This window comes from Natator depressus, chromosome 28, assembly GCF_965152275.1.
Source record: "Natator depressus isolate rNatDep1 chromosome 28, rNatDep2.hap1, whole genome shotgun sequence".
Classification (NCBI taxonomy): Eukaryota; Metazoa; Chordata; order Testudines; family Cheloniidae; genus Natator; species Natator depressus.
This window is the reverse complement of record NC_134261.1, coordinates 4,870,847-4,894,675: the sequence shown is the minus strand read 5'-3', so window position 1 is coordinate 4,894,675 and position 23,829 is coordinate 4,870,847. Positions and strand designations below refer to the sequence as shown.

At 48.9% G+C, this 23,829-nt stretch overlaps 1 protein-coding gene across 1 annotated transcript; it reads left to right on the top strand.

Annotated features, from left to right (window-relative positions):
• The first annotated feature begins 3,935 nt into the window (after positions 1-3,935).
• Positions 3,936-23,350, top strand: LOC141978974 (uncharacterized). The gene is made up of 5 exons (XM_074941408.1): positions 3,936-4,016; positions 5,490-5,578; positions 6,260-6,386; positions 20,102-20,215; positions 20,565-23,350. The coding sequence occupies exons 2-5, from the start codon at positions 5,498-5,500 to the stop codon at positions 21,860-21,862; spliced, it is 1,620 nt and encodes a 539-aa protein (XP_074797509.1). The 5' UTR covers positions 3,936-4,016; positions 5,490-5,497; the 3' UTR covers positions 21,863-23,350.
• Positions 23,351-23,829: the final 479 nt, after the last annotated feature.

The following is a 23,829-nucleotide window of genomic DNA, read 5'->3' as shown; positions in this document are numbered from 1 at the left end:
CACGGATACAAATTCTCTCAAGTGTTTCCCCTTTTCTCTCTCAGTATCACACGTGGCTCTAAAATCTGGGGCGATTCCCCCTTTTCCCCCCAAATGATCCGCTCTCTCGTCTCTCCTGATTTCCGCCTGTTCTCGCCGTAATTCTCAAATGTCCATTTAAAATCTCCTCCCATGTGGGGGGCTTCCCCACCCATTTTATCCCCAGCGATTTGTCCTTGTTCAGGTGGGAAATTGTTCCCCAAAACCTGGCTGCCCCTGGAGTGCGGGTGGGAGGAGATGCCGGTTCTTCTGCCGGGGCGGGGAAGGGAGAAGCAAGTGTCCCCCATGGGACTGCCCAGATCCCGGTTTCCCAATCCCAGTTGCTGCCCCCGAACTACCAACAGAGTTGCCCCCAGCCATCAGTTGCCAGTCACCTGCCCGTTGCCCACTGCTGCCCCCTTCCCTCATCCAGGGAGCCCTCCAGCTCCCCCTCCCTTGCCCTCTTTATCAGCTCCCCAAAGGGCTCCCTGCTGCCCATGTGAATGGTGGCAGCAGTTGGGGGAACCATCACTTTTTGTTGATGTATTGGACAGTCATATAAAATCCAGTCAAGCAATCCCCTCAGATATCATAATAATATATAATAATAATAGAAATCTAAAATCCCCTCAGATCTTGGTGTTTTTCTCTCTTGTTATCAAATGCGTAGTTTGTGACACGTTTTCCCTGCAAATCTCAAAGATTGATATAAAATACCCTAAACCAGGGGTCGGCCACCTTTGAGAAAAGTTGTGTGCCAAGTCTTCATTTATTTACTGTAATTTAAGGTGTTGCGTGCCAGTAATATTGTGGGGCCGGCGATTGGGACTCGGGCTGGCAGGGGCCGGCGGACGGAACCCCAGACCGGCAGCGGGCTGAGTGGGGCCGGCGATCGGGACTCCGGCTGGCAGGGGCTGGCGGACGGAACCCCAGACTGGCAGTGGGCTGAGCGGGGCCGGCGATCGGGACTCCAGCTGGCAGGGGCCGGCGGATGGAACCCCAGACCGGCAGTGGGCTGAGCGGGGCCGGCGATCGGGACTCCGGCTGGCAGGGGCCGGCGGACGGAACTCCAGACCGGCAGTGGGCTGAGCGGGGCCGGCGATCGGGACTCCAGCTGGCAGGGGCTGGCGGACGGAACCCCAGACCGGCAGTGGGCTGAGCGGGGCCGGCGATCGGGACTCCGGCTGGCAGGGGCCGGCGGACGGAACCTCAGACCGGCAGTGGGCTGAGCGGGGCCGGCGATCGGGACTCCAGCTGGCAGGGGCCGGCGGATGGAACCCCAGACCGGCAGTGGGCTGAGCGGGGCCGGCGATCGGGACTCCGGCTGGCAGGGGCCGGCGGACGGAACCTCAGACCGGCAGTGGGCTGAGCGGGGCCGGCGATCGGGACTCCGGCTGGCAGGGGCCGGCGGACGGAACCCCAGACCGGCAGTGGGCTGAGCGGGGCCGGCGATCGGGACTCCAGCTGGCAGGGGCTGGCGGACGGAAACCCGGGCCAACGGACGGAACCCCAGACCGGCAGTGGGCTGAGTGGGGCCGGCGATCGGGACTCTGGCTGGCAGGGGCCGGCGGACGGAAACCCGGGCCAACGGATGGAACCCCAGACCGGCAGTGGGCTGAGCGGGGCCGGCGATCGGGACTCCAGCTGGCAGGGGCCGGCGGATGGAACCCCAGACCGGCAGTGGGCTGAGCGGGGCCGGCGATCGGGACTCCAGCTGGCAGGGGCCGGCGGACGGAACCTCAGACCGGCAGTGGGCTGAGCGGGGCCAGCGATCGGGACTCCAGCTGGCAGGGGCCGGCGGATGGAACCCCAGACCGGCAGTGGGCTGAGCGGGGCCGGCGATCGGGACTCCAGCTGGCAGGGGCTGGCGGACGGAACCCCAGACCGGCAGTGGGCTGAGCGGGGCCGGCGATCGGGACTCCAGCTGGCAGGGGCCGGCGGATGGAACCCCAGACCGGCAGTGGGCTGAGCGGGGCCGGCGATCGGGACTCCAGCTGGCAGGGGCCGGCGGATGGAACCCCAGACCGGCAGTGGGCTGAGCGGGGCCGGCGATCGGGACTCCAGCTGGCAGGGGCCGACGGACGGGGGTGCCAGACCGGCAGCGGGGGTAGCAGACAGAACCCCAGGCCGGCAGCTGGCTGAGCCGCTTGGCCCACTGCCAGTCTGGGGTTCCGTCTGCCGGCCCCTGCCGGGCGGGGTCCCGGACGCCCGGGGTTCTGTCCAACCAGGCTAGCAGCAGGCTGAGCGGGGCTGGCGGTTGGGACCCCGGCTGGCAGCAAAGTGCCACTAACAATCAGCTCATGTGCCGCAGGTTGCCAACCCCTGCCCTAAACATTTCCCCCACTTTACTCTAGGTTTCTATTTCTAATTGAATATGCCCTGAGATTTCCCCCTGTCTCTCTAATTAAATAATACATAAATAAATAAAATATTAAGAAAATCTCAGATTTACACCCTTTCTCAGATTCTTGAATATGGATATAAAATGTTTGTAAATGTTGCCCATTTCCTCTCTATTCATTTATCAAATATTGATGTAAAATACACTCAGATTTTACCTCATATCAACTACTGATATAAAATCCCTCTGATTTTCCACTTTCCTCTCTAATTTGCAAAAATGGATCCAAAATCCCGCAGATTTCCACCCTTTCTCTTTCATTTCTGAACATTGATCTCAAATCAGTTTTTGCCTCTTTCTATGTCATTATCAAATGTCAATTAAAAATCCTCTTGGGTTTGGGGCTGTTCCCCATGTTTCTAAATCCCAGCAACTTCTCCTTCCTTGGAGGGAACCTGTGGCCCTGAGTTGTTCTCCATCCTGGAGCTTGCAGGGGGTTAAATTGCCTAGTGATCATCTTTCCCCGCTCCTTTGAGAATCATTTGTTCTCCCCTTTAACTCTGTTAAAACGTTTGACGATGAAAGAGACCAGCCACATCTTTAATACACATCAAAGCCAGAGGCCTCCCCCTGTTTGGGGGATCAGTGGTTCCCAGCTGATAACAGGAGACCTGGCTGGACCCTTTTCTTTTTTCCAGCTGGCACGGGATGAGGAGGTTGCTCTGAGTGCAGCGTGGGTCCAGAAGTATCCCAAACCCCCCAACAAATGGTCTCAGTGAGGGGTTGCTTCCCAATGTGCTAAGATGTAGCCACGTGTGGGGTGGATTCATGGTGGCCATTATTTGCTAGTGACAGGGCATGGAAATGTCTTACCTATTTTGGCCCTCCATGCCTTCCATTCTCCTGTTAAAGAAGCATCCCCCAGGGCTCCCTCTGCCTGTGTGACTGGCCAGCACAGGGTGGTGATAACTTTCTATCCACTTATCCGACACTGTGAGGTAACACTGTTGCTGAGCGGGGGGGGGGGGGGGGGTCTGTGTGGGGAGATTGCAGCTGGAGCTGAAGGGGCATTGTGGTAGGAGGAGGCCTCTGGGTGGCTGAACAGCGGGTACCCTAGTTAGGTTGGTGGGTTCTGGAGGTTTGGGATTTCAGGGGTGGTTCTGATGTGCTAGCCCCCTAGGGCAGCCCTGGGCCCTGTTAATACTAAATTCTGAGCCACAGACTCCAGGTAACTGAAAGACCTCACAGAAAGTGTTGAGGTCTGGCATTATAGTGACTCTGCACAAACAGCCCCCTATCATTTCTCTTCCCATTAGCAATTGCCAGGAGAAAATCCAGCCATAGGAGAGCAAAGAACCCAGGAATGGGACTTTCCCAGCCAGATGTTATACTTAGAAAATGAAAACCAGCAGGATCTTATTTAGGTGATAAGGCATTGTGCCATGTTTATTGTGAATACAGAAAGAATTAAAGTAAGCAATCAGTTATAGCTATAACATTTCATTCTCTCACACATTCATTCACTCATACACACAGAGTTCTGCAAGGTTGTTATACTTACCAGCTTGGAGATTGCTCGAGCCAAGCCACTGGCCAGGTGGCCTGGACACGAGGAGGGAGCAGGGCCTTGTCAGATGTGCATCTGATGTTCCTGGAGGTTGGTTGCAGAATCAGACCCAAAGTTCTCAGTCTTCAGGGTCTGTTTTTATAGGGTTTTATCCTCGTACAAGTTTATAGGGTTTGCTTTGTCATGCTGTTCTCACGTTTGAAGTGATAGTCAATCACACAGATGGCACAGCAATGACGGAATGACAGTATGTTTTTATCTTGTTCTTTGGTTCTTCAGCCCCCCCTGTCCTTGGGGCAGTTGTGGGTGGATTCTGGTATGCCCTCAGGTTTATCATCGGGCTATCTCACCCAATGCACTCTTCAGCCTGTCAGTTCTTCCTCTCGATGTGGAGTCATTTATTAGGCTGGCACTTCAACCTTTTTATTACTCATCCAAACACACAATTGCAATTACACTCCATTTTACTTAATATTTTACTTCCTATCACATTTATATTTTATTACCTACACATTCTTTAACATAACCATTCTCAAATCATTGGGGCATGACAGACTCCAGTGAATCTATCCATGCCACTTGTTAAACATGAAGAGAAAACAAGCGAGATAGGAATGCAAAAGTGGAGGATTAACAAATCTTGTTCCTGACCTCAAGGAGACAGCAGTCTTATCTTATCACCTTTAGAACAAACTTTTTTTCTCTGGATGTTTTTCTACAATTAGCACGGACCTTGCAAACTAACAGGCCTGCTTCACTTCGCTCAAACTCAGCAGGCTGAGAGACATATTTCTTTCTAATAATACAAGCCAAATCAGGGGTCTGTACTGGACCATATTTTCCTGAAAATAATTAATGTATTAATTATTACTTTTAATCTAACACAGAGAGGAGGGAGAGAGGGGAGGGGAAGGAGAGACTGAAAGAAAGGGGCAGTGGTAGAACTGAGTGGGGAGAGAGATTTCCAGCTCTCTGATCTACCCAGACACATGTATTGCAGCATCGCTGAGCAGAATCACTTCCCAGTGAACAAGAAAAGGATCAGACAGAGGAAAAACCAGTTCCTGATTCCATATTCCCTCTGCTGGGGTGTGGCCAGTGTCCAAGGGAATCATAGAATATCAGGGTTGGAAGGGACCTCAGGAGGTCTTCTAGTCCAACCCCCTGCTCAAAGCAGAACCAATCCCCAATTTTTGCCCCAGATCCCTAAATGGCCCCCTCAAGGACTGAACTCACAACCCCAGGTTTAGCAGGCAAGTGCGCAAACCACTGAGCTATCCGTCCCCTCTCACAGTGACTCCTTTGGTTCTGCTTTTTTCTAGCATTGTGTTCAGATACTTTGTTATGGGATGGGGGGAGAGAGAAGGAAGGTTAAAAATCTCTCTGTGGGCTTAGCCTGGCAGGAGGGGCCAGGTCTGCACTGTAATAAAGAGATCAAGTAATTTCCCAGCATGGCAGAATGTAGGATGTCTGTCTGCAGGGAAAGAGCCTGGGGGAATCGTGATGTGAAATTAACTAAAGACTGTTCTGAAACCCCCACAACTGCCCTTCTCCCCCTCCCAGGCTGCAGAATGACATCCATGTTTCACTCCAGCTCATCCCGTCCTCCCATGGGACAGGGGAGAGAAATGGCTGCAGAGAAGCCAGCTGAGGTAGGGATTATTCAGGCGGTGAGGGGGAGGGGGGAGCTGGTGGGGTCCTGCAGGAGGGAGAGGGACAGCAAATACACTGGAGATGGGAAGGTTTGCACAGTCTGGTTTGGAGGTTGGAGCGCGGCAGGAAATTCACAGTGTGGAGAAAGGGAGGAGGCCAGGGGGTGGCAAACCTGCCAGGACTAGTTTAATAAGTGGCCTAGATTCTAGGAACAGACCCATGAGTTCGGAGGTGGAAATGCCCTCATTTGTGAAACAGAAAGTAACCCACCTACATGGGGCTAGGAAAACTGACCAGACTGCCGGTGCTGGAGCCTGACCCGACTAACCAGCGGCTGCTGTGAGATATGAAAGGGGGCCCCCACCAGTTTGGGGAGATTCCCCTCCATATCCAGCTCCTCACAATGAGGAGGGTGTTGGGCTTCCTACCAGGGAGCTCTCCCTGGGCCTTGCTAGGGGCTCCACCTCCTGTATCAGTCTGTGGCTAGTGTGATGGATCTGCTGGGAGAGACAAGGGACTCTCTCTTTGTCCCCTCACCCTGGTGTTTCCTGGATGCTCTGAGCGGGGTGGGGGTGGGACTCTGTTGACTGCAGTCCACCCAGAGCTCCCATTTGGCTCCTCTTCCCCACGAATAGTGAGTGGGTCAGCAGGCACTGAGTGTGGGGCTCTTGCTCTTTCAGGGGCTGGTGACCTTCGAGGAGGTGGCTGTGTATTTCACCAGGGAAGAGTGGGCTCTGCTGGACCCCGCTCAGAGAGCCCTCTGCAGAGACGTCATGCAGGAGACCTATGAGACTGTGACCTCGCTGGGTAAGGATTCCTGTCCCCTCGGTTATTAGAAGGGGAAATGAAGAGATATGGTTTAGGCCACCCCCACAATGCCACCTCTATTCTGTCCTGTTTCAGCATCACCCCAACATGCCAGTGACACACTCATGACCAGCGACCCTCCCCTGCTGCAGAACACTTTGGGAACAGAGCACAGGAGCAGTATCGCACGGTGTCAAATATCTCCTGTTTGCTCAAGTAAAACTGGGGGTTAGGTCCATCATAACGAACAGAAGCCTCCTGCCCCTGGCCTTCTCTCCAACCCTGAGCCTACTCCACCCAAACCAGAATGTGCTTGGGGTGGAACAAGCAGGCTGCTGGAGTCAGAGTTGCTGGTCCAGGGTTATTTATCACACAGACACTCCTTGAATGCTGGCGGGGGGTATCCAGAGAGGGGAGCTCCAGCAGCAGAACCTTGAATCTCACCCAGGATTACAGGTGACACAACTCCTCACTGCTCTGGATTGCCCCCCAGGTGTGAAAATGGCCTAGGTTAGTAGTGAAACTTCCTGAGACATGGAGAGTCTTGCTCCCGCATCCCCATGTGCAATCACCACAATCTCTCTTCTCTGCAGGCTCTGTGGATCTTGGAGTCCATCATTCCTGAAGTCACATGACCTGATTCTTATTTTTCACATTCTGCTTTTCCAGACTAATTAGAGACTGTTGCTTCTGAATTATTGCTTCTAATTTCCCAGTGTTCTCCACAGCCAGTGATTTTCATACTCCCTCCCATTACACTGGTCTCACTAGATTCCCTAGTACATAAAACCGGCCATACTGGGTCAGACCAAAGGTCCATCTAGCCCAGTGTCCTGTCTTCTGACAGTGGCCAATCCCAGGTGTCCTAGAGGGAATGAACAGAACAGGCACTCAACAAGTGATCCATCCCCTGTCGTCCATTCCCAGGCTCTGGCAGTCAGTGGCTAGGGACACCGTCCCTGCCCATCCTGGCTAATGGGCATTCATGGACCTATCCTCCATGAATTTATCTTGTTCTTTTTTTGAACTCTGTTCTACTCTTGGCCTTCATAACATCCTCTGGCAAAGAGTTCAACAGGTTGACTGTGCGTTGTGTGAAGAAATACTTCCTTTGGTTTGTTTTAAATTTGCTGCCTATTGCTTTCATTGGGTGACTCCTAGTTCTTGTGTTATGAGAAGGAATAAGTAACACTTCCTTATTTACTTTCTCCACACCCGTCATGATTTTATAGACCTCTATCATATCTCCCCTTTGTCATCTCTTTTCCAAGATGAAAAGTCCCTGTCTTTTTAATCTCTCCACATACAGAATCTGTTCCGTACCCCTCATCATTTTTGTTGACCTTTTCTGAATATTTTCCAATTCCAATAGATCTTTTTTTGAGATGGGGTGACGACGTCTGCACGCAGTATTCAAGATGTGGGTGTACCATGGATTTATATAGAGGCAATATGATATTTTCTGTCTTATTATCTATCCCTTTCTTAATTATGCCAAACATTCTGTTCTCTTTTTTTTTTACTGCTGCTGCACATTGAGTGGATGTTTTCAGAGAACTAGCCACAGTGACTCCAAGATCCCTCTCCTGAGTGGAAACAACTAATTTAGACCCCGTCATTTTGTATGTATAGTTGGGATTATGTTTTCCAAGGTGCTGCAATATGTGCTATCCTGACATCTAGTACTGCTGAGATCCTGCGTTCAGTAGTATCCCTGTCCTTCCTGTTCCCTTTCTCCACTGAACCCCACCAGCCAATGCTTACTGTTCCCAGCTTCCACAGGACTCTCTCACTGTCTCTGGACTTCTCTGTCAGCAAGAAGCAGTGCCAGGGAGACTTGCCCTCTGTCTGGAGTCTTCGATTTCTGGGACATGGATTTACCTTCTCTGTGTTGTAAGAGGCTCCGTCATAATGAGTGTCTGTGACATTATCCACAGTACAATCTGGAATGTTGAACAGCTGTGTCCCCTCAGTTCTCCAACCTGGGGTGCTTTTTCCACTGTTTTACTGTGAGAACAGCCCCTCTTGGCCGGTTAACACACAGTCTCCAGCATGTAACTCTCTCCCAGCTACATAGTATTGAGCGCTGCTAGTCAGCCACTCCTGAATTACATCTTGGGAGAACACCAGCAAATTGTCAAGTGCCAGACTCCCCACAGAAATGTGCCTCTTGCACTGTCCAGCATGCTACTGAACAACACAAGCTCATATAAAATCTTTCATTTCACCAGTGGAAAATGACATGCACCAGCCTTGTTATCCCGAATGGAATTTCCCACAGACTTTAATCCAAACACACTGGTTAGATAAAACAATACAAGATTAACTACCAAAAAAAAAAAAGATTTTAAGTGACTACAAGTAATGAGGCATAAAAGTCAGAATTAGTTACAAAAGAAATGAAAGATAAAACACAAACTAACCTGTAACGATGCTGGTTCTGGTGGGACTCAACTGAGAGTGCCAATTCAGGACAAATTGCTTAAAGCAGGGCAGTTACAGCCCAAGGCTGGGGTCTGACACAGGGAAGAAAGGTAAGCAGCAGGATACGGACCCTGGACTTCAGGAAAGCAGACTTCGACTCCCTCAGGGAACGGATGGGTCGGATCCCCTGGGGGACTAACATGAAGGGGAAAGGAGTCCAGGAGAGCTGGCTGTATTTCAAGGAATCCCTGTTGAGGTTACAGGGACAAACCATCCCGATGACTCAAAAGAATAGTAAATATGGCAGGCGACCAGCTTGGCTTAACGGTGAAATCCTAGCGGATCTTAAACATAAAAAAGAAGCTTACAAGAAGTGGAAGGTTGGACATATGACCAGGGAAGAGTATAAAAATATTGCTCGGGCATGTAGGAATGAAATCAGGAGGGCCAAATCGCACCTGGAGCTGCAGCTAGCAAGAGATGTCAAGAGTACCAAGAAGGGTTTCTTCAGGTATGTTAAAAGAAAAGGAGTACTTGTGGCACCTTAGAGACTAACCAATTTATTTGAGCATAAGCTTTCGTGAGCTACAGCTCACTTCATCGGATGCATACTGTGGAAACTGCAGAAGACATTATATACACAGAGACCATGAAACAATACCTCCTCCCACCCCACTCTCCTGCTGGTAATAGGTTATCTAAAGTGATCATCAAGGTGGGCCATTTCCAGCACAAATCCAGGTTTTCTCACCCTCCGCCCCCCCCCCACACAAACTCACTCTCCTGCTGGTAATAGCCCATCCAAAGTGACCACTCTCTTTACAATGTGTATGATAATCAAGGTGGGCCATTTCCAGCACAAATCCAGGTTTTCTCACCCTCCGCCCCCCCCCACACAAGCTCACTCTCCTGCTGGTAATAGCTTATCCAAAGTGACCACCCTCCCTACAATGTGCATGATAATCAAGGTGGGCAACAAGAAGAAAGCCAAGGAAAGTGTGGGCCCCTTACTGAATGAGGGAGGCAACCTAGTGACAGAGGATGTGGAAAAAGCTAATGTGCTCAATGCTTTTTTTGCCTCTGTCTTCACTAACAAGGACAGCTCCCAGACTGCTGCGCTGGGCATCACAACATGGGGAGTAGATGGCCAGCCCTCTGTGGAGAAATAGGTGGTTAGGGACTATTTAGAAAAGCTGGACGTGCACAAGTCCATGGGGCCGGACGAGTTGCATCCGAGAGTGCTAAAGGAATTGGCGGCTGTGATTGCAGAGCCCTTGGCCATTATCTTTGAAAACTCGTGGCAAACGGGGGAAGTCCCGGATGACTAGAAAAAGGCTAATGTAGTGCCAATCTTTAAAAAAGGGAAGAAGGAGGATCCTGGGAACTACAGGCCAGTCAGCCTCACCTCAGTCCCCGGAAAAATCATGGAGCAGGTCCTCAAAGAATCAATCCTGAAGCACTTATATGAGAGGAAAGTGATCAGAAACAGTCAGCATGGATTCACCAGGGATAGGTCATGCCTGACTAATCTAATCGCCTTCTATGATGAGATTACTGGTTCTGTGGATGAAGGGAAAGCAGTGGATGTATTGTTTCTTGACTTTAGCAAAGCTTTTGACACGGTCTCCCACAGTATTCTTGTCAGCAAGTTAAAGAAGTATGGTCTGGATGAATGCACTATAAGGTGGGTAGAAAGTTGGCTAGATTGTCAGGCTCAATGGGTAGTGATCAATGGCTGCATGTCTAGCTGGCAGCCGGTATCAAGTGGAGTGCCCTAAGGGTCGGTCCTGGGGCCGGTTTTGTTCAATATCTTCATAAATGATCTGGAGGATGGTGTGGATTGCACTCTCAGCAAATTTGCGGATGATACTAAACTGGGAGGAGTGGTAGATAGGATACAGAGGGACCTAGACAAATTGGAGGATTGGGCCAAAAGAAATCTGATGAGGTTTAATAAGGATAAGTGCAGGGTCCTGCACTTAGGACTGAAGAACCCAATGCACCGCTACAGACTAGGGACCGAATGGCTAGACAGCAGTTCTGCGGAAAAGGACCTAGGGGTGACAGTGGACGAGAAGCTGGATATGAGTCAGCAGTGTGCCCTTGTTGCCAAGAAGGCCAATGGCATTTTGGGATGTATAAGTAGGGGCATAGCGAGCAGATCGAGGGACGTGTTCGTTCCCCTCTATTCGACATTGGTGAGGCCTCATCTGGAGTACTGTGTCCAGTTTTGGGCCCCACACTACAAGAAGGATGTGGATAAATTGGAGTGAGTCCAGCGAAGGGCAACAAAAATGATTAGGGGTCTGGAACACATGACTTATGAGGAGAGGCTGAGGGAACTGGGATTGTTTAGTCTGCAGAAGAGAAGAATGAGGGGGGATTTGATAGCTGCTTTCAACTACCTGAGAGGTGGTTCCAGAGAGGATGGTTCTAGATATTCTCAGTGGTAGAAGAGGACAGGACAAGGAGTAATGGTCTCAAGTTGCAGTGGGGGAGGTTTAGGTTGGATATTAGGAAAAACTTTTTCACTAGGAGGGTGGTGAAACACTGGAATGCGTTACCTAGGGAGGTGGTGGAATCTCCTTCCTTAGAAGTTTTTAAGGTCAGGCTTGATAAAGCCCTGGCTGGGATGATTTAATTGGGGATTGGTCCTGCTTTGAGCAGGGGGTTGGACTAGATGACCTCCTGAGGTCCCTTCCAACCCTGATATTCTATGATTCTAGGATTCTATGATTCTCGCTGCACACCAAGGCAAACCAAACCAGCCAGCCAGAGAAGACTTTGGTTTTACTCCACTGGCTAACCACAAGTCACACAAGTAATTCCCTTAGACACTCCAATTTCCCAGTATCACCACCAGTGCCACTCGTTATGGGGACAAATGGTCATGAAAACCAATACCCCAGTAAAAGAAAAAAGGTTCTCTCGATCCCAAAGGGCCAAGCCCCAGACCCAGGTCAATATACAAATCAGATCTTACCCACAAATCACACTGTTGCCAATCCTTTAGAATCTAAAATCTAAAGGTTTATTCATAAAAGGAAAAAGATACAGATGAGAGCTAGAATTGGCTAAATGGAATCAATGACATACAGTAACGGCAAAGTTCTTGGTTCAGGCTTGTAGCAGTGATGGAATAAACGGCAGGTTCAAATCCAGTCTCTGGAGAACATCCCCAGCTGGGATGGGTCTTTCAGTCCTTGGTTCAAAGCTTCAGTGCAGCGAAGTCCCTCCAGAGGTATGACGCAGGATTGAAGACAAGATGGAGGAGCTGCAGCAGCTTTTTACAGTCTCTTGCCATGTGGTCTCTGCTTTCTTTGTTCCAAAGACAAGCTGTCCATCCCATGGCCTGGAAAAACCTCAGAGTTCTGTCCATAGGCAGGTCCCTGCACACCTTGCTGAGTTGCAAGGCATGTCTGCCTTCTCTCAATGGGTCAATTGTATCGCTGATGGTCATTAATGTGCCATCAAGCAGGCTAGGCAGAGCTGACACCAACTTGTCTGGGGTGTCACCCAGAAGCAATAGCAAAAGTTTGAAATAAAGACAGTATAGAGCCAATACCATAACCTTGTCTTGGACACCTCATTTGACCCCCTTTATACAAGATTTGGTGCCACTACAGGACCTTGGTTGCAACAATGATCTATACAGTCCCAGATTATGTCAATAACGTCACACTAATGTCTAACTTAACAAGCTAAAATGGATTCAAAGTAAATGTTTCTCTCACCATATGCTGAGACAGGCTGGCTTTCCTTTCTGCCAGGACTCCCCCTAACCCGCCCCTCCCACCCAAGTTCAGTTCTTCAGGAATTGTTGTCATGAGGAGAGGGAAAAGTGAGGGAGAGTCTCAAGCATTTTCCCCACCTCTTTTTTTAATTCAGTCCTTTGAACTAGAAACATCTTCAATTTTCACCTGAGTCATGGTGACGGGCTGTCTGTTGTGGATGTGAGCTTCAAGCCTTCCCTGTGATGCCATGTAAATGAGTCATAGAATATAGAATCGTAGAATATCAGGGTTGGAAGGGACCTCAGGAGGTCATCTAGTCCAACCCCCTGCTCAAAGCAGGACCAACACCAACTAAATCATCCCAGCCAGGGCTTTGTCAAGCCTGACCTAAAAAACATCTAAGGAAGGAGATTCCACCAGCTCCCTAGGGAACCCATTCCAGTGCTTCACCACTCTCCTAGTGAAAAAGTTTTTCCTAACATCCAACCTAAACCTTCCCCACTACAACGTGAGACCATTACTCCTTGTTCTGTCAAGGACAATTTTTTGGCCCAATCCTCCAATTTGTCTAGGTCCTTCTGTATCCTATCCCTACCCTCCAGCATATCTACCTCTCCTCCCAGTTTAGTGTCATCTGCAAACTTGCTGAGGGTGCAGTCCACGCCATCCTTCAGATCATTAATGAAGATATTGAACAAAACTGGCCCCAAGACCGACCTTTGGGGCACTCTGCTTGACACCATCTGCCAACTAGACATGGAGCTATTGATTGCTACCCCTTGAGCCCAATGTCTTGTTCACACCTTCTCCCTGCTGGAGAATGGCTATTTCACCAGCTGTTTTCCTTGCTGTCTCTGAGGAACTGGTCTGTGGGTGTTCCCCAGAATTGTAACTTTTTCAGTAATACCATACAGTAAAATCTCATCACTTTACAGTGTTGCTACACATATTTTAACAGGAGGATAATATTCAGTGGATTATGAGTTTTCGGAACGATATCTCACAAGCCATATTTGTTCACTGGTTGTCACTTGTCACTAAGTGTGACACTGTATGGAATTGTGAGACACTTTATATTATTATTATTAATACCAATATTATAAAAGTGCAATGAATCGTGCTAGCTATGCCCTGTCACGTATCTGTGAAAATGTTATGATTTTCCAAGTATGTGACTCTTGTTTCTATGTTTCAGAGTAACAGCCGTGTTAGTGTGTATTCGCAAAAAGAAAAGGAGTACTTGTGGCACCTTAGAGACTAACCAATTTATTTGAGCATAAGCTTTCGTGAGCTACAGCTCACTTCATCGGATGCATACTGTGGAAAGTGTAGAAGATCTTTTTATACACACAAAGCATGAAAAAATACCTCCCCCCACCCCACTCTCCTGCTGGTAATAGCTTATCTAAAGTGATCACTCTCCTTACAATGTGTATGATAATCAAGTTGGGCCATTTCCAGCACAAATCCAGGTTTTCTCTCCCCCCCCCCCACACTTTAGAGTGATCACTTTAGATAAGCTATTACCAGCAGGAGAGTGGGGTGGGGGGGAGGTATTTTTTCATGTTTTGTGTGTATAAAAAGATCTTCTACACTTTCCACAGTATGCATCCGATGAAGTGAGCTGTAGCTCACGAAAGCTTATGCTCAAATAAATTGGTTAGTCTCTAAGGTGCCACAAGTCCTCCTTTTCTTTTAGCACTAAAAGGGTCAATCAGAAATCTGTTTTGAGGTCTTTTCTGCTGCAAATGTTGGAATCTTTCCTCAAAACTGTCCTTAAGATATTTAATCAGGCTCACATATCTAGTTGTGCTCCATTTTAGGGGTTCTGCTGCATCTTATTTTGATCTGGCTTGAAGTTGTAACATTGAGGGAAAGTATGTCAACTCTCATGCACCGCTAAAGACTGGGGACCGAGTGGCTAGGCAGCAGGTCTACAGAAAAGGACCTAGGGGTTACAGTGGACGAGAAGCTGGATATCAGTCAACAGTGTGCCCTTGTTGCCAAGAAGGCTAATGTATTTTGGGCTGTATAAGTAGGAGCATTGCCAGCAGATCAAGGGACGTGATAATTCCCCTCTATTCAGCATTGGTGAGGCCTCATCTGGAGTACTGTGTCGAGTTTTGGGCCCCACACTACACGAAGGATGTGGAAAAATTGGAGAGAGTCCAGCGGAGGGCAACAAAAATGATTAGGGGGCTGGAGCACATGATTTATAAGGAGAGGCTGAGGGAAGTGGGATTATTTAGTCTGCAGCAGAAAAGAATGAGGGGGGATTTGATAGCTGCTTTCAACTACCTGAAAGGGGGTTCCAAAGAGGATGGATCTAGACTGTTCTCAGTGGTATCAGATGACAGAACAAGGAGTAATGGTCTCAAGTTGCAGTGGGGGAGGTTTAGGTTGGATATTAGGAAAAGCTTTTTCACTAGGAGAGTGGTGAAGCACTGGAATGGGTTTCCTAGGGAGGTGGTGGAATCTCCTTCCTTAGAGGTTTCTAAGGTCAGGCTTGACAAAGCCCTGGCTGGGATGGTTTAGTTGGGGATTGGTGCTACTTTGAGCAGGGGGTTGGACTAGATGACTTCCTGAGGACCCTTCCAACCCTGATATTCTATGCTTCTCTCCCTCAAGCATTTATCTGTGAAGCAACTGCTGTTTGTTCATGAATGCAAATACGCCTTGCACTAGATCAGACAGCAACCAAAATGTTCCTTGTAAGTCCACGTTTATTTTATCCAAATGCAGCAGCATGTCTGCAAGAAATGCCAAGTCTAGAACCAATTCAGGATCTGTAAGTTCAGGATGTATTCTAGTATCAGAGGGGTAGCCGTGTTAGTCTGGATCTTTAAAAGCGGCAAAGAGTCCTGTGGCACCTTATAGGCTAACAGACGTATTGGAGCATGAGCTTTCTTGGGTGAATACCCACTTTGTCGCATGCATGTAGTGGAAATTTCCAGATGCAGGTATAAATATGCAAGCAAGAATCAGGCTAGGGATAACGAAGTTAGTTCACACAGGGAGGATGAGGCCCTCTTCTAGCAGTTGAGGTGTGAACACCAAGGGAGGAGAAACTGCTTTTGTAGCTGGCTAGCCATTCACAGTCTTTGTTTAATCCTAAGCTGATGGTGTCAAATTTGCAAATGAACTGAAGCTCAGCAGTTTCTCTTTGAAGTCTGGTCCTGAAGTATTTTTGCTGCAGGATGGCTACCTTTAAATCTGCTATTGTGTGTCCAGGGAGATTGAAGTGTTCTCCTACATGTTTTTATATATTGCCATTCCTAATAGCTGATTTGTGTCCATTTATTCTTTTACGTAGGGACTGTTCAGTTTGGCCAATGTACATAGCAGAGGGGCACTGCTGGCACATGATGGCATATTTAACATTGGTGGATGTGCAGGTGAATGAACCGGTGATGGTGTGGCTGATCTGGTTAGGTCCTGTGATGGTGTCGCTGGTGTAGATATGTGGGCAGAGTTGGCATCAAGGTTTGTTGCAGGATGTATTCCGTACTTCTCCTCCATAAACAATTTTACTGGTTCTGGGAGCTCAAAAAAACAGGAATTAACTTTACCTCTTGAGAGCCATCGAACTGCACAGTGAAATCGGCAGGGGAGTCATCTTCATCCAGTTCTTCAATTAGATTTTGAAATTGTCTGTGATTGAGTGCATTTGAGAGAATGAAATTCACAATGTGCAAGACCAGTTTCATGACGTGATCAAATTTGAGATTTATATATATCAGTTGCTCCCTATGAATAATAGTGAAATGTCCAAAATTCGGGAAAGCTCTCGTTAGACTTACAAAGCCCTACTTATCCATTCGCAAATCCCCTCATGGATGGAGCCCTATCCGTTGCAATGGTAGTGAGCCTCTGTAAAGGCAAGTGGCTTTCCACAGCTACCAACATCAACGCCTTCTTTAGATCTCGTCCCCGAGTTCTGTCCTTTAGTGACACGATATCGAGGAGTTCTTCCCTTACAACACAGTCGTAGGACAGAGTGCGGACAAATACCAATAATAAGGTTTATCCTGTGCATGGCATGACTCATCCAAAGTGATGCTCAAATATTCATACTGCTGAAGTTGTGAGTGCAGTTGCGATTCGATGTTACTGTTCAGGTTGGAGATTCTGCGTTCTAGTGTGTGGTGTGAAAGCTGCAGTCCAGAAATTTTCTTCTGTAGATTCTCGTTCTCTGGTGACAGGATTGAAATCACATCAGTGAGGCACGTTTTTATAAGCTCTCCTTCAGAGTAGGGCTTTTTCACATGAGCTATGTACCAGGCCACATAATAGGAGGCTAATGTTACAGTCTGCGATCGGTTGGCTCATCTGGTGAAGAACTGGGCTTCTACATCTGTTTGTTTTCTCAAGGTTTTCAGTTTTAAAGTGCAGAGTTCAGAACCTTGTGGGAATTCTTGATGGCTAGAAGCAAAATGACGCTGCAAGTTTGAAGATTTGAACTGAGAGAGACACGTCTGGCAAAGAAGACATGTGGCCTTACCGTTACATTCATAGAATCATAGAATCATAGAATATCAGGGTTGGAAGGGACCCCAGAAGGTCATCTAGTCCAACCCCCTGCTCGAAGCAGGACCAATTCCCAGTTAAATCATCCCAGCCAGGGCTTTGTCAAGCCTGACCTTAAAAACCTCTAAGGAAGGAGATTCTACCACCTCCCTAGGTAACGCATTCCAGTGTTTCACCACCCTCTTAGTGAAAAAGTTTTTCCTAATATCCAATCTAAACCTCCCCCATTGCAACTTGAGACCATTACTCCTCGTTCTGTCATCTGCTACCATTGAGAACAGTCTAGAGCCATCCTCTTTGGAACCCCCTTTCAGGTAGTTGAAAGCAGCTATCAAATCCCCCCTCATTCTTCTCTGCTGCAGACTAAACAATCCCAGCTCCCTCAGCCTCTCTTCATAGGTCATGTGCTCTAGACCCCTAATCATTTTTGTTGCCCTTCGCTGGACTCTCTCCAATTTATCCACATCCTTCTTGTAGTGTGGGGCCCAAAACTGGACACAGTACTCCAGATGAGGCCTCACCAGTGTCGAATAGAGGGGAACGATCACATCCCTCGATCTGCTGGCTATGCCCCTACTTATACATCCCAAAATGCCATTGGCCTTCTTGGCAACAAGGGCACACTGTTGACTCATATCCAGCTTCTCGTCCACTGTCACCCCTAGGTCCTTTTCCGCAGAACTGCTGCCTAGCCATTCGGTCCCTAGTCTGTAGCGGTGCATGGGATTCTTCCATCCTAAGTGCAGGACCCTGCACTTATCCTTATTGAACCTCATCAGATTTCTTTTGGCCCAATCCTCCAATTTGTCTAGGTCCTTCTGTATCCTATCCCTCCCCTCCAGCGTATCTACCACTCCTCCCAGTTTAGTATCATCCGCAAATTTGCTGAGAGTGCAATCCACACCATCCTCCAGATCATTTATGAAGATATTGAACAAAACCGGCCCCAGGACCGACCCCTGGGGCACTCCACTTGACACCGGCTGCCAACTAGACATGGAGCCATTGATCACTACCCGTTGAGCCCGACAATCTAGCCAGCTTTCTACCCACCTTATAGTGCATTCATCTAGCCCATACTTCCTTAACTTGCTGACAAGAATACTGTGGGAGACCGTGTCAAAAGCTTTGCTAAAGTCAAGAAACAATACATCCACTGCTTTCCCTTCATCCACAGAACCAGTAATCTCATCATAAAAGGCGATTAGATTAGTCAGGCATGACCTTCCCTTGGTGAATCCATGCTGACTGTTCCTGATCACTTTCCTCTCATGTAAGTGCTTCAGGATTGATTCCTTGAGGACCTGCTCCATGATTTTTCCAGGGACTGAGGTGAGGCTGACTGGCTTGTAGTTCCCAGGATCCTCCTTCTTCCCTTTTTTAAAGATTGGCACTACATTAGCCTTTTTCCAGTCATCTGGGACTTCCCCCGTTCGCCACGAGTTTTCAAAGATAATGGCCAAGGGCTCTGCAATCACAGCCGCCAATTCCTTCAGCACTCTCGGATGTAACTCGTCCGGCCCCATGGACTTGTGCACGTCCAGCTTTTCTAAATAGTCCCTAACCACCTCTATCTCCACAGAGGGCTGGCCATCTCTTCCCCATTCTGTGATGCCCAGCACAGCAGTCTGGGAGCTGACCTTGTTAGTGAAAACAGAGGCAAAAAAAGCATTGAGTACATTAGCTTTTTCCACATCCTCTGTCACTAGGTTGCCTCCCTCATTCAGTAAGGGGCCCACACTTTCCTTGGCTTTCTTCTTGTTGCCAACATACCTGAAGAAACCCTTCTTGTTACTCTTGACATCTCTTGCTAGCTGCAGCTCCAGGTGCGATTTGGCCCTCCTGATATCTTTCCTACATGCCCGAGCAATATTTTTATACTCTTCCCTGGTCATATGTCCAACCTTCCACTTCTTGTAAGCTTCTTTTTTATGTTTAAGATCCGCTAGGATTTCACCATTAAGCCAAGCTGGTTGCTTGCCATGTTTACTATTCTTTCGACTCATCGGGATGGTTTGTCCCTGTAACCTCAACAGGGATTCCTTGAAATACAGCCAGCTCTCCTGGACTCCCTGGACTTCCATTCAATGAAAAGGTACTTATTCTCCCACTCCTGTTGGAAGCCTCAATTTTCATCTCTGTGTTTTCTTTCCTGTTTGCACTTGCCTTCCATTGTTAGATGGTGTAAGAAAAATTCTGATTAAAAATTTCCACACCAGCTAATCCCTGTGTGCTTTCTTCAAGGAGACACTGGTGCCGGCCAGGGGGTGCTGGACCCCTGGCTCTGTCCCAGGCCCCGCCCCCCACTCCACCCCTTTCCCCAAGTCTCCCCCGCCTCTTCTCACCCCCTACCCTACCCCAGCTGTGTCCTCGCTCCTTCCCTCCCTCCCGAGCCTCCTGCATGTTGCAAAACAGCTGATCGCAGCAGGCAGGAGGCACAGGAAGGAGGCACTGGGGGAGGGAGGGGTGAGGCTGCACACTGTGTCCTTGCTCCTCCAGCCCCACCGCCCAGTGCCTCCTCAGTGCCGTGAAACAGCTGATTGCGGCGGGCGGGACGCACTAGGGGAAGAAGGGGGGCTGCATACTATGTCCTCACTTCTCCGCCCTTCCCCCCCAGAGGCTCCTGAACACCATAAAGCAACTGATCACAGTGGGCAAGACCACGGGGGAGGGAGGAGGAGGTGCTGATCGGGGAGGCCACCAGAGGTTGGGAGGTGCTGGGGGAGGGAAGGGAGGCTGATAGGGCTGCTGGTGGGTGCTGAGCAACCACCATTTTTCCCCCGAGTCGGCTCCTAGCAGGAGCCACATATTATCTTCTGAAGATATTTTCCAGAGCCTCCCCTGAGCTGTACAATGAACCCATGGAAAAGACCAAGGGGATACACCTATTGAGTCAACCTGCCCAGACCTTGGCATTTTCAGTGAGGACTTCCCCAGGCACACTGGGTCACACTAAGCACTGAAGTTAAATTAATAGAATGTTTTTTTATGAAATCACCTGAACTCCTTTGTTTTCTTTCATCTGAGCAGGGTTTCCAGTTTCCAAACCTGATGTGCTCTCCCAGCTGGAACAAGGGGAAGAGCCATGGGTCCCAGACCTCCAGGGTTCAGAGGAAAGAGAGATCCTGAGAGCTCACTGCACAGGTGAGGAAACATTAAACCAACTCAGAATCTGTAAGTGTCTGAAGGAAACATCTGGGATGCCTTACAAAGCCCTTGGGAGGTCTCACGGTACATTATTGTCCCTAGCAGGGGTTGTATCCTCAGGGTAAATATAGCTCTTGGCTTCCTGTAGATCCTAGCAGACACCGGGCCGTTGCTTCCTCCCATCCCCCTTCAAATTTGGATGGGATGTGAAGGCTGAATTGATCCCCCTCCTCTCTCCTGTTTGGGGGAGTTAAGTTCCTGATTTTTATTTGACCTCTCTCCAGCACTTTTTTTGGTTTGATCTTCCCCTTTCCATCCCTGTTTGAGGTTTCTGTCTCTATCACAGCAGGTGATGCAATGGTATGTGACAAAGAGGAGCAGAATTCTCAGCAGGAAGATGCTGAGCAAGTGGATAAACACAGAGCATTATCACAAAGATCAGAATGGAATGTGTCCAGGAGTCATGAGCAGGGAAAATCCTGTGAGATTCAGCACAGACCAGAGAGAGAGCAGGGAAACCAGCCAGGGGAGAAAGTGGGTAAATGTATTTACTCTCAGGGAACTCAGAAGAACCTCAAGGAAACAACAATCCAGCAGGAAATCCTCATGGGAAAGAGAAAAAATACATGCACTGAGTGTGGAAAAAATTTAAGTGACTACTCAGCCCTTATTAAACATCAGAGAATCCACACAAGAGAGAGGCCCTATCAATGTCGTGAGTGTGGAAAAAACTTCACTCACAGATCAGGCCTTTTTCAACATCAGAGAATCCACACAGGGGAGAGGCCTTATGAATGCAGGGAGTGTGGGAAAAGCTTCATTCGACGCTCACATCTTATTACACATCAGCGAATCCACACAGGGGAGAGGCCCTATGAATGCAGTGAGTGTGGGAAAACCTTCAGTCAACAGTCAAGCCTTGTTAGTCATCAGAGAATCCACACAGGGGAGAGGCCCTGTGAATGCAGTGAGTGTGGGAAAAGCTTCACTAGCAGCTCACACCTTATTACTCATCAGAGAATCCACACAGGAGAGAAGCCGTATGAATGCTGTGAGTGTGGGAAAACCTTCAATCGCAGCTCAAACCTTATTACCCATCAGAGAATCCACACAAGGGAGAGGCCCTATGCATGCAGTGAGTGTGGGAAAAACTTCACTCATAGATCAGGACTTTTTCAACATCAGAAAATCCACACAGGGGAGAGGCCCTATCAATGCAGTGAGTGTGGGAAAACCTTCATTCGGTGCTCACATCTTATTACACATCAGAGAATGCACACAGGTGAGAAACCCTATGAATGCAGTGAGTGTGGGGAAACCTTCAGTCAGCACTCAAGCCTTGTTAGTCATCAGAGAATCCACACTGGGGAGAGGCCCTATGAATGCAGTGAGTGTGGGAAAACCTTCATTCGGTGCTCACATCTTATTACACATCAGAGAATGCACACAGGTGAGAAACCCTATGAATGCAGTGAGTGTGGGGAAACCTTCAGTCAGCACTCAAGCCTTGTTAGTCATCAGAAAATGCACACAGGTGAGAAACCCTATGAATGCAGTGAGTGTGGGAAAACTTTTTTTTGGAGCTCAGACCATGTTAGGCATCAGAAAATCTGCAAGGGAGATCAACACCATAAAAGACTCTAGGGCTATGAAGACTTCTTTTTTTCTTTAATACTTTGGCTGATTCCCATATAGTAACCTTTAAAGCTGTTTGAAGTGTTTGCAGCACCGTTATACCTCAGCTTGTCCAGATGAGGGGCCCATTTTTGCCTTTTGCAGTTTTCCTGGTTTGGAGATGGACCCATTTGTCCTTTCTATCAACTCCATTGTCCCATGAGTAATTTGAATATGCCCTTCCTACAGGGAACCAGGGAGCATCACATTTATCCCATTCCTCCTATTGCAAAGTTATTGTTAGTCACCAATGATGCAAATTGTATCATAGAATCATAGAATATCAGAGTTGGAAGGGACCTCTGGAGGTCATCTAGTCCAACCCCCTGCCCAGAGCAGGACCAATCCCCAACTAAATCATCCCAGCCAGGGCTTTGTCAAGCCTGACCTTAAAAACTTCTAAGTAAGGGGATTCCACCACCTCCCTAGGTAACGCATTCCAGTGTTTCACCACCTCCTAGTAAAAAAGATTTTCCTAATATCCAACCTAAATCTCCCCCGCTGCAACTTGAGACCATTACTCCTTGTCCTGTCATCTGCTATCACTGAGAATAGTCTAGATCCATCCTCTTTGGATCCACCTTTCAGGTAGTTAAAAGCAGCTATCAAATCCCCCCTCATTCTTCTCTTCTGTAGACTAAACAATCCCAGTTCCCTCAGCCTCTCCTCATAAGTCTTGTGTTCCAGACCCCTAATCATTTTTGTTGCCCTTCGCTGGACTCTCTCCAATTTTTCCACATCTCTCTTGTAGTGTGGGGCCCAAAACTGGACACAGTACTCCAGATGAGGCCTCACCAATGTCGAATAGAGGGGAACAATCATGTCCCTCGATCTGCTGGCAATGCCCCTACTTATACATCCCAAAATGCCATTGGCCTTCTTGGCAACAAGGGCACACTGTAGACTCATATCCAGCTTCTCATCCACTGTCACCCCTAGGTCCTTCTCTGCAGAACAGCTGCCTAGCCATTCGGTCCCTAGTCTGTAGCGGTGCATGGGATTCTTCCGTCCTAAGTGCAGGACTCTACACTTGTCCTTGTTGAACCTCCTCAGATTTCTTTTGGCCCAATCCTCCAATTTGTCTAGGTCCCTCTGTATCCTATCCCTACCCTCCAGCGTATCTACCTCTCCTCCCAGTTTAGTATCATCTGCAAACTTGCTGAGAGTGCAATCCACACCATCCTCCAGATCATTTATGAAGATATTGAACAAAACCGGCCCCAGGACTGACCCTTGGGGCACTCCGCTAGATACCGGCTGCCAACTAGACATGGAGCCATTGATCACTACCCATTGAGCCCGACAATCTAGCCAACTTTCTACCCACCTTGTAGTGTATCCATCCAGCCCATACTTCTTTAACTTGCTGACAAGAATACTGTGGGAGACTGTTGTGACGATGTGACGCAGCAGGGAGGGGGGAGTGTTGACCTGGGAATGTGCCCTGGGGACGGGAGACCTGAGAGCCTGTCACCTGAGCCAGGAGGGGGAGGGGGAGGTAACACCTCTGCCCAGGAATGTGGACGGAGGCTGCAGCAGGGAACCTGCTCGGTGGGTTTAGTTTCAGTTTGGGGCTGGGTGGAGGAACACAGGGAACCCCAGGGCTGGGGTCTAAGCTCCCTGCTCCCCCAGAAGGACTTCACTGAGGGGTCCTGGGTGTACCCACAAGCTCTGTTTTGGACTGTGTTCCTGTTGTCCAATAAACCTTCTGTTTTACTGGCTGGCTGAGAGTCTCAGTGAATCCCAGGAAGAGGGGTGCAGGGCCTGGACTCCCCCACACTCCGTGACAACTGGTGGCAGCGGTGGGATCTACTGCACCCCGTGAACGGCGCTTCCTGCAGTAAGTGACTGGGGAACAGTAAAACGAAGGGGGATTGACGGGGACCAGGCGTGCTGAAGATTCAGAGAGAGACGGTTTCAGGGGGCGGTTAACCCCT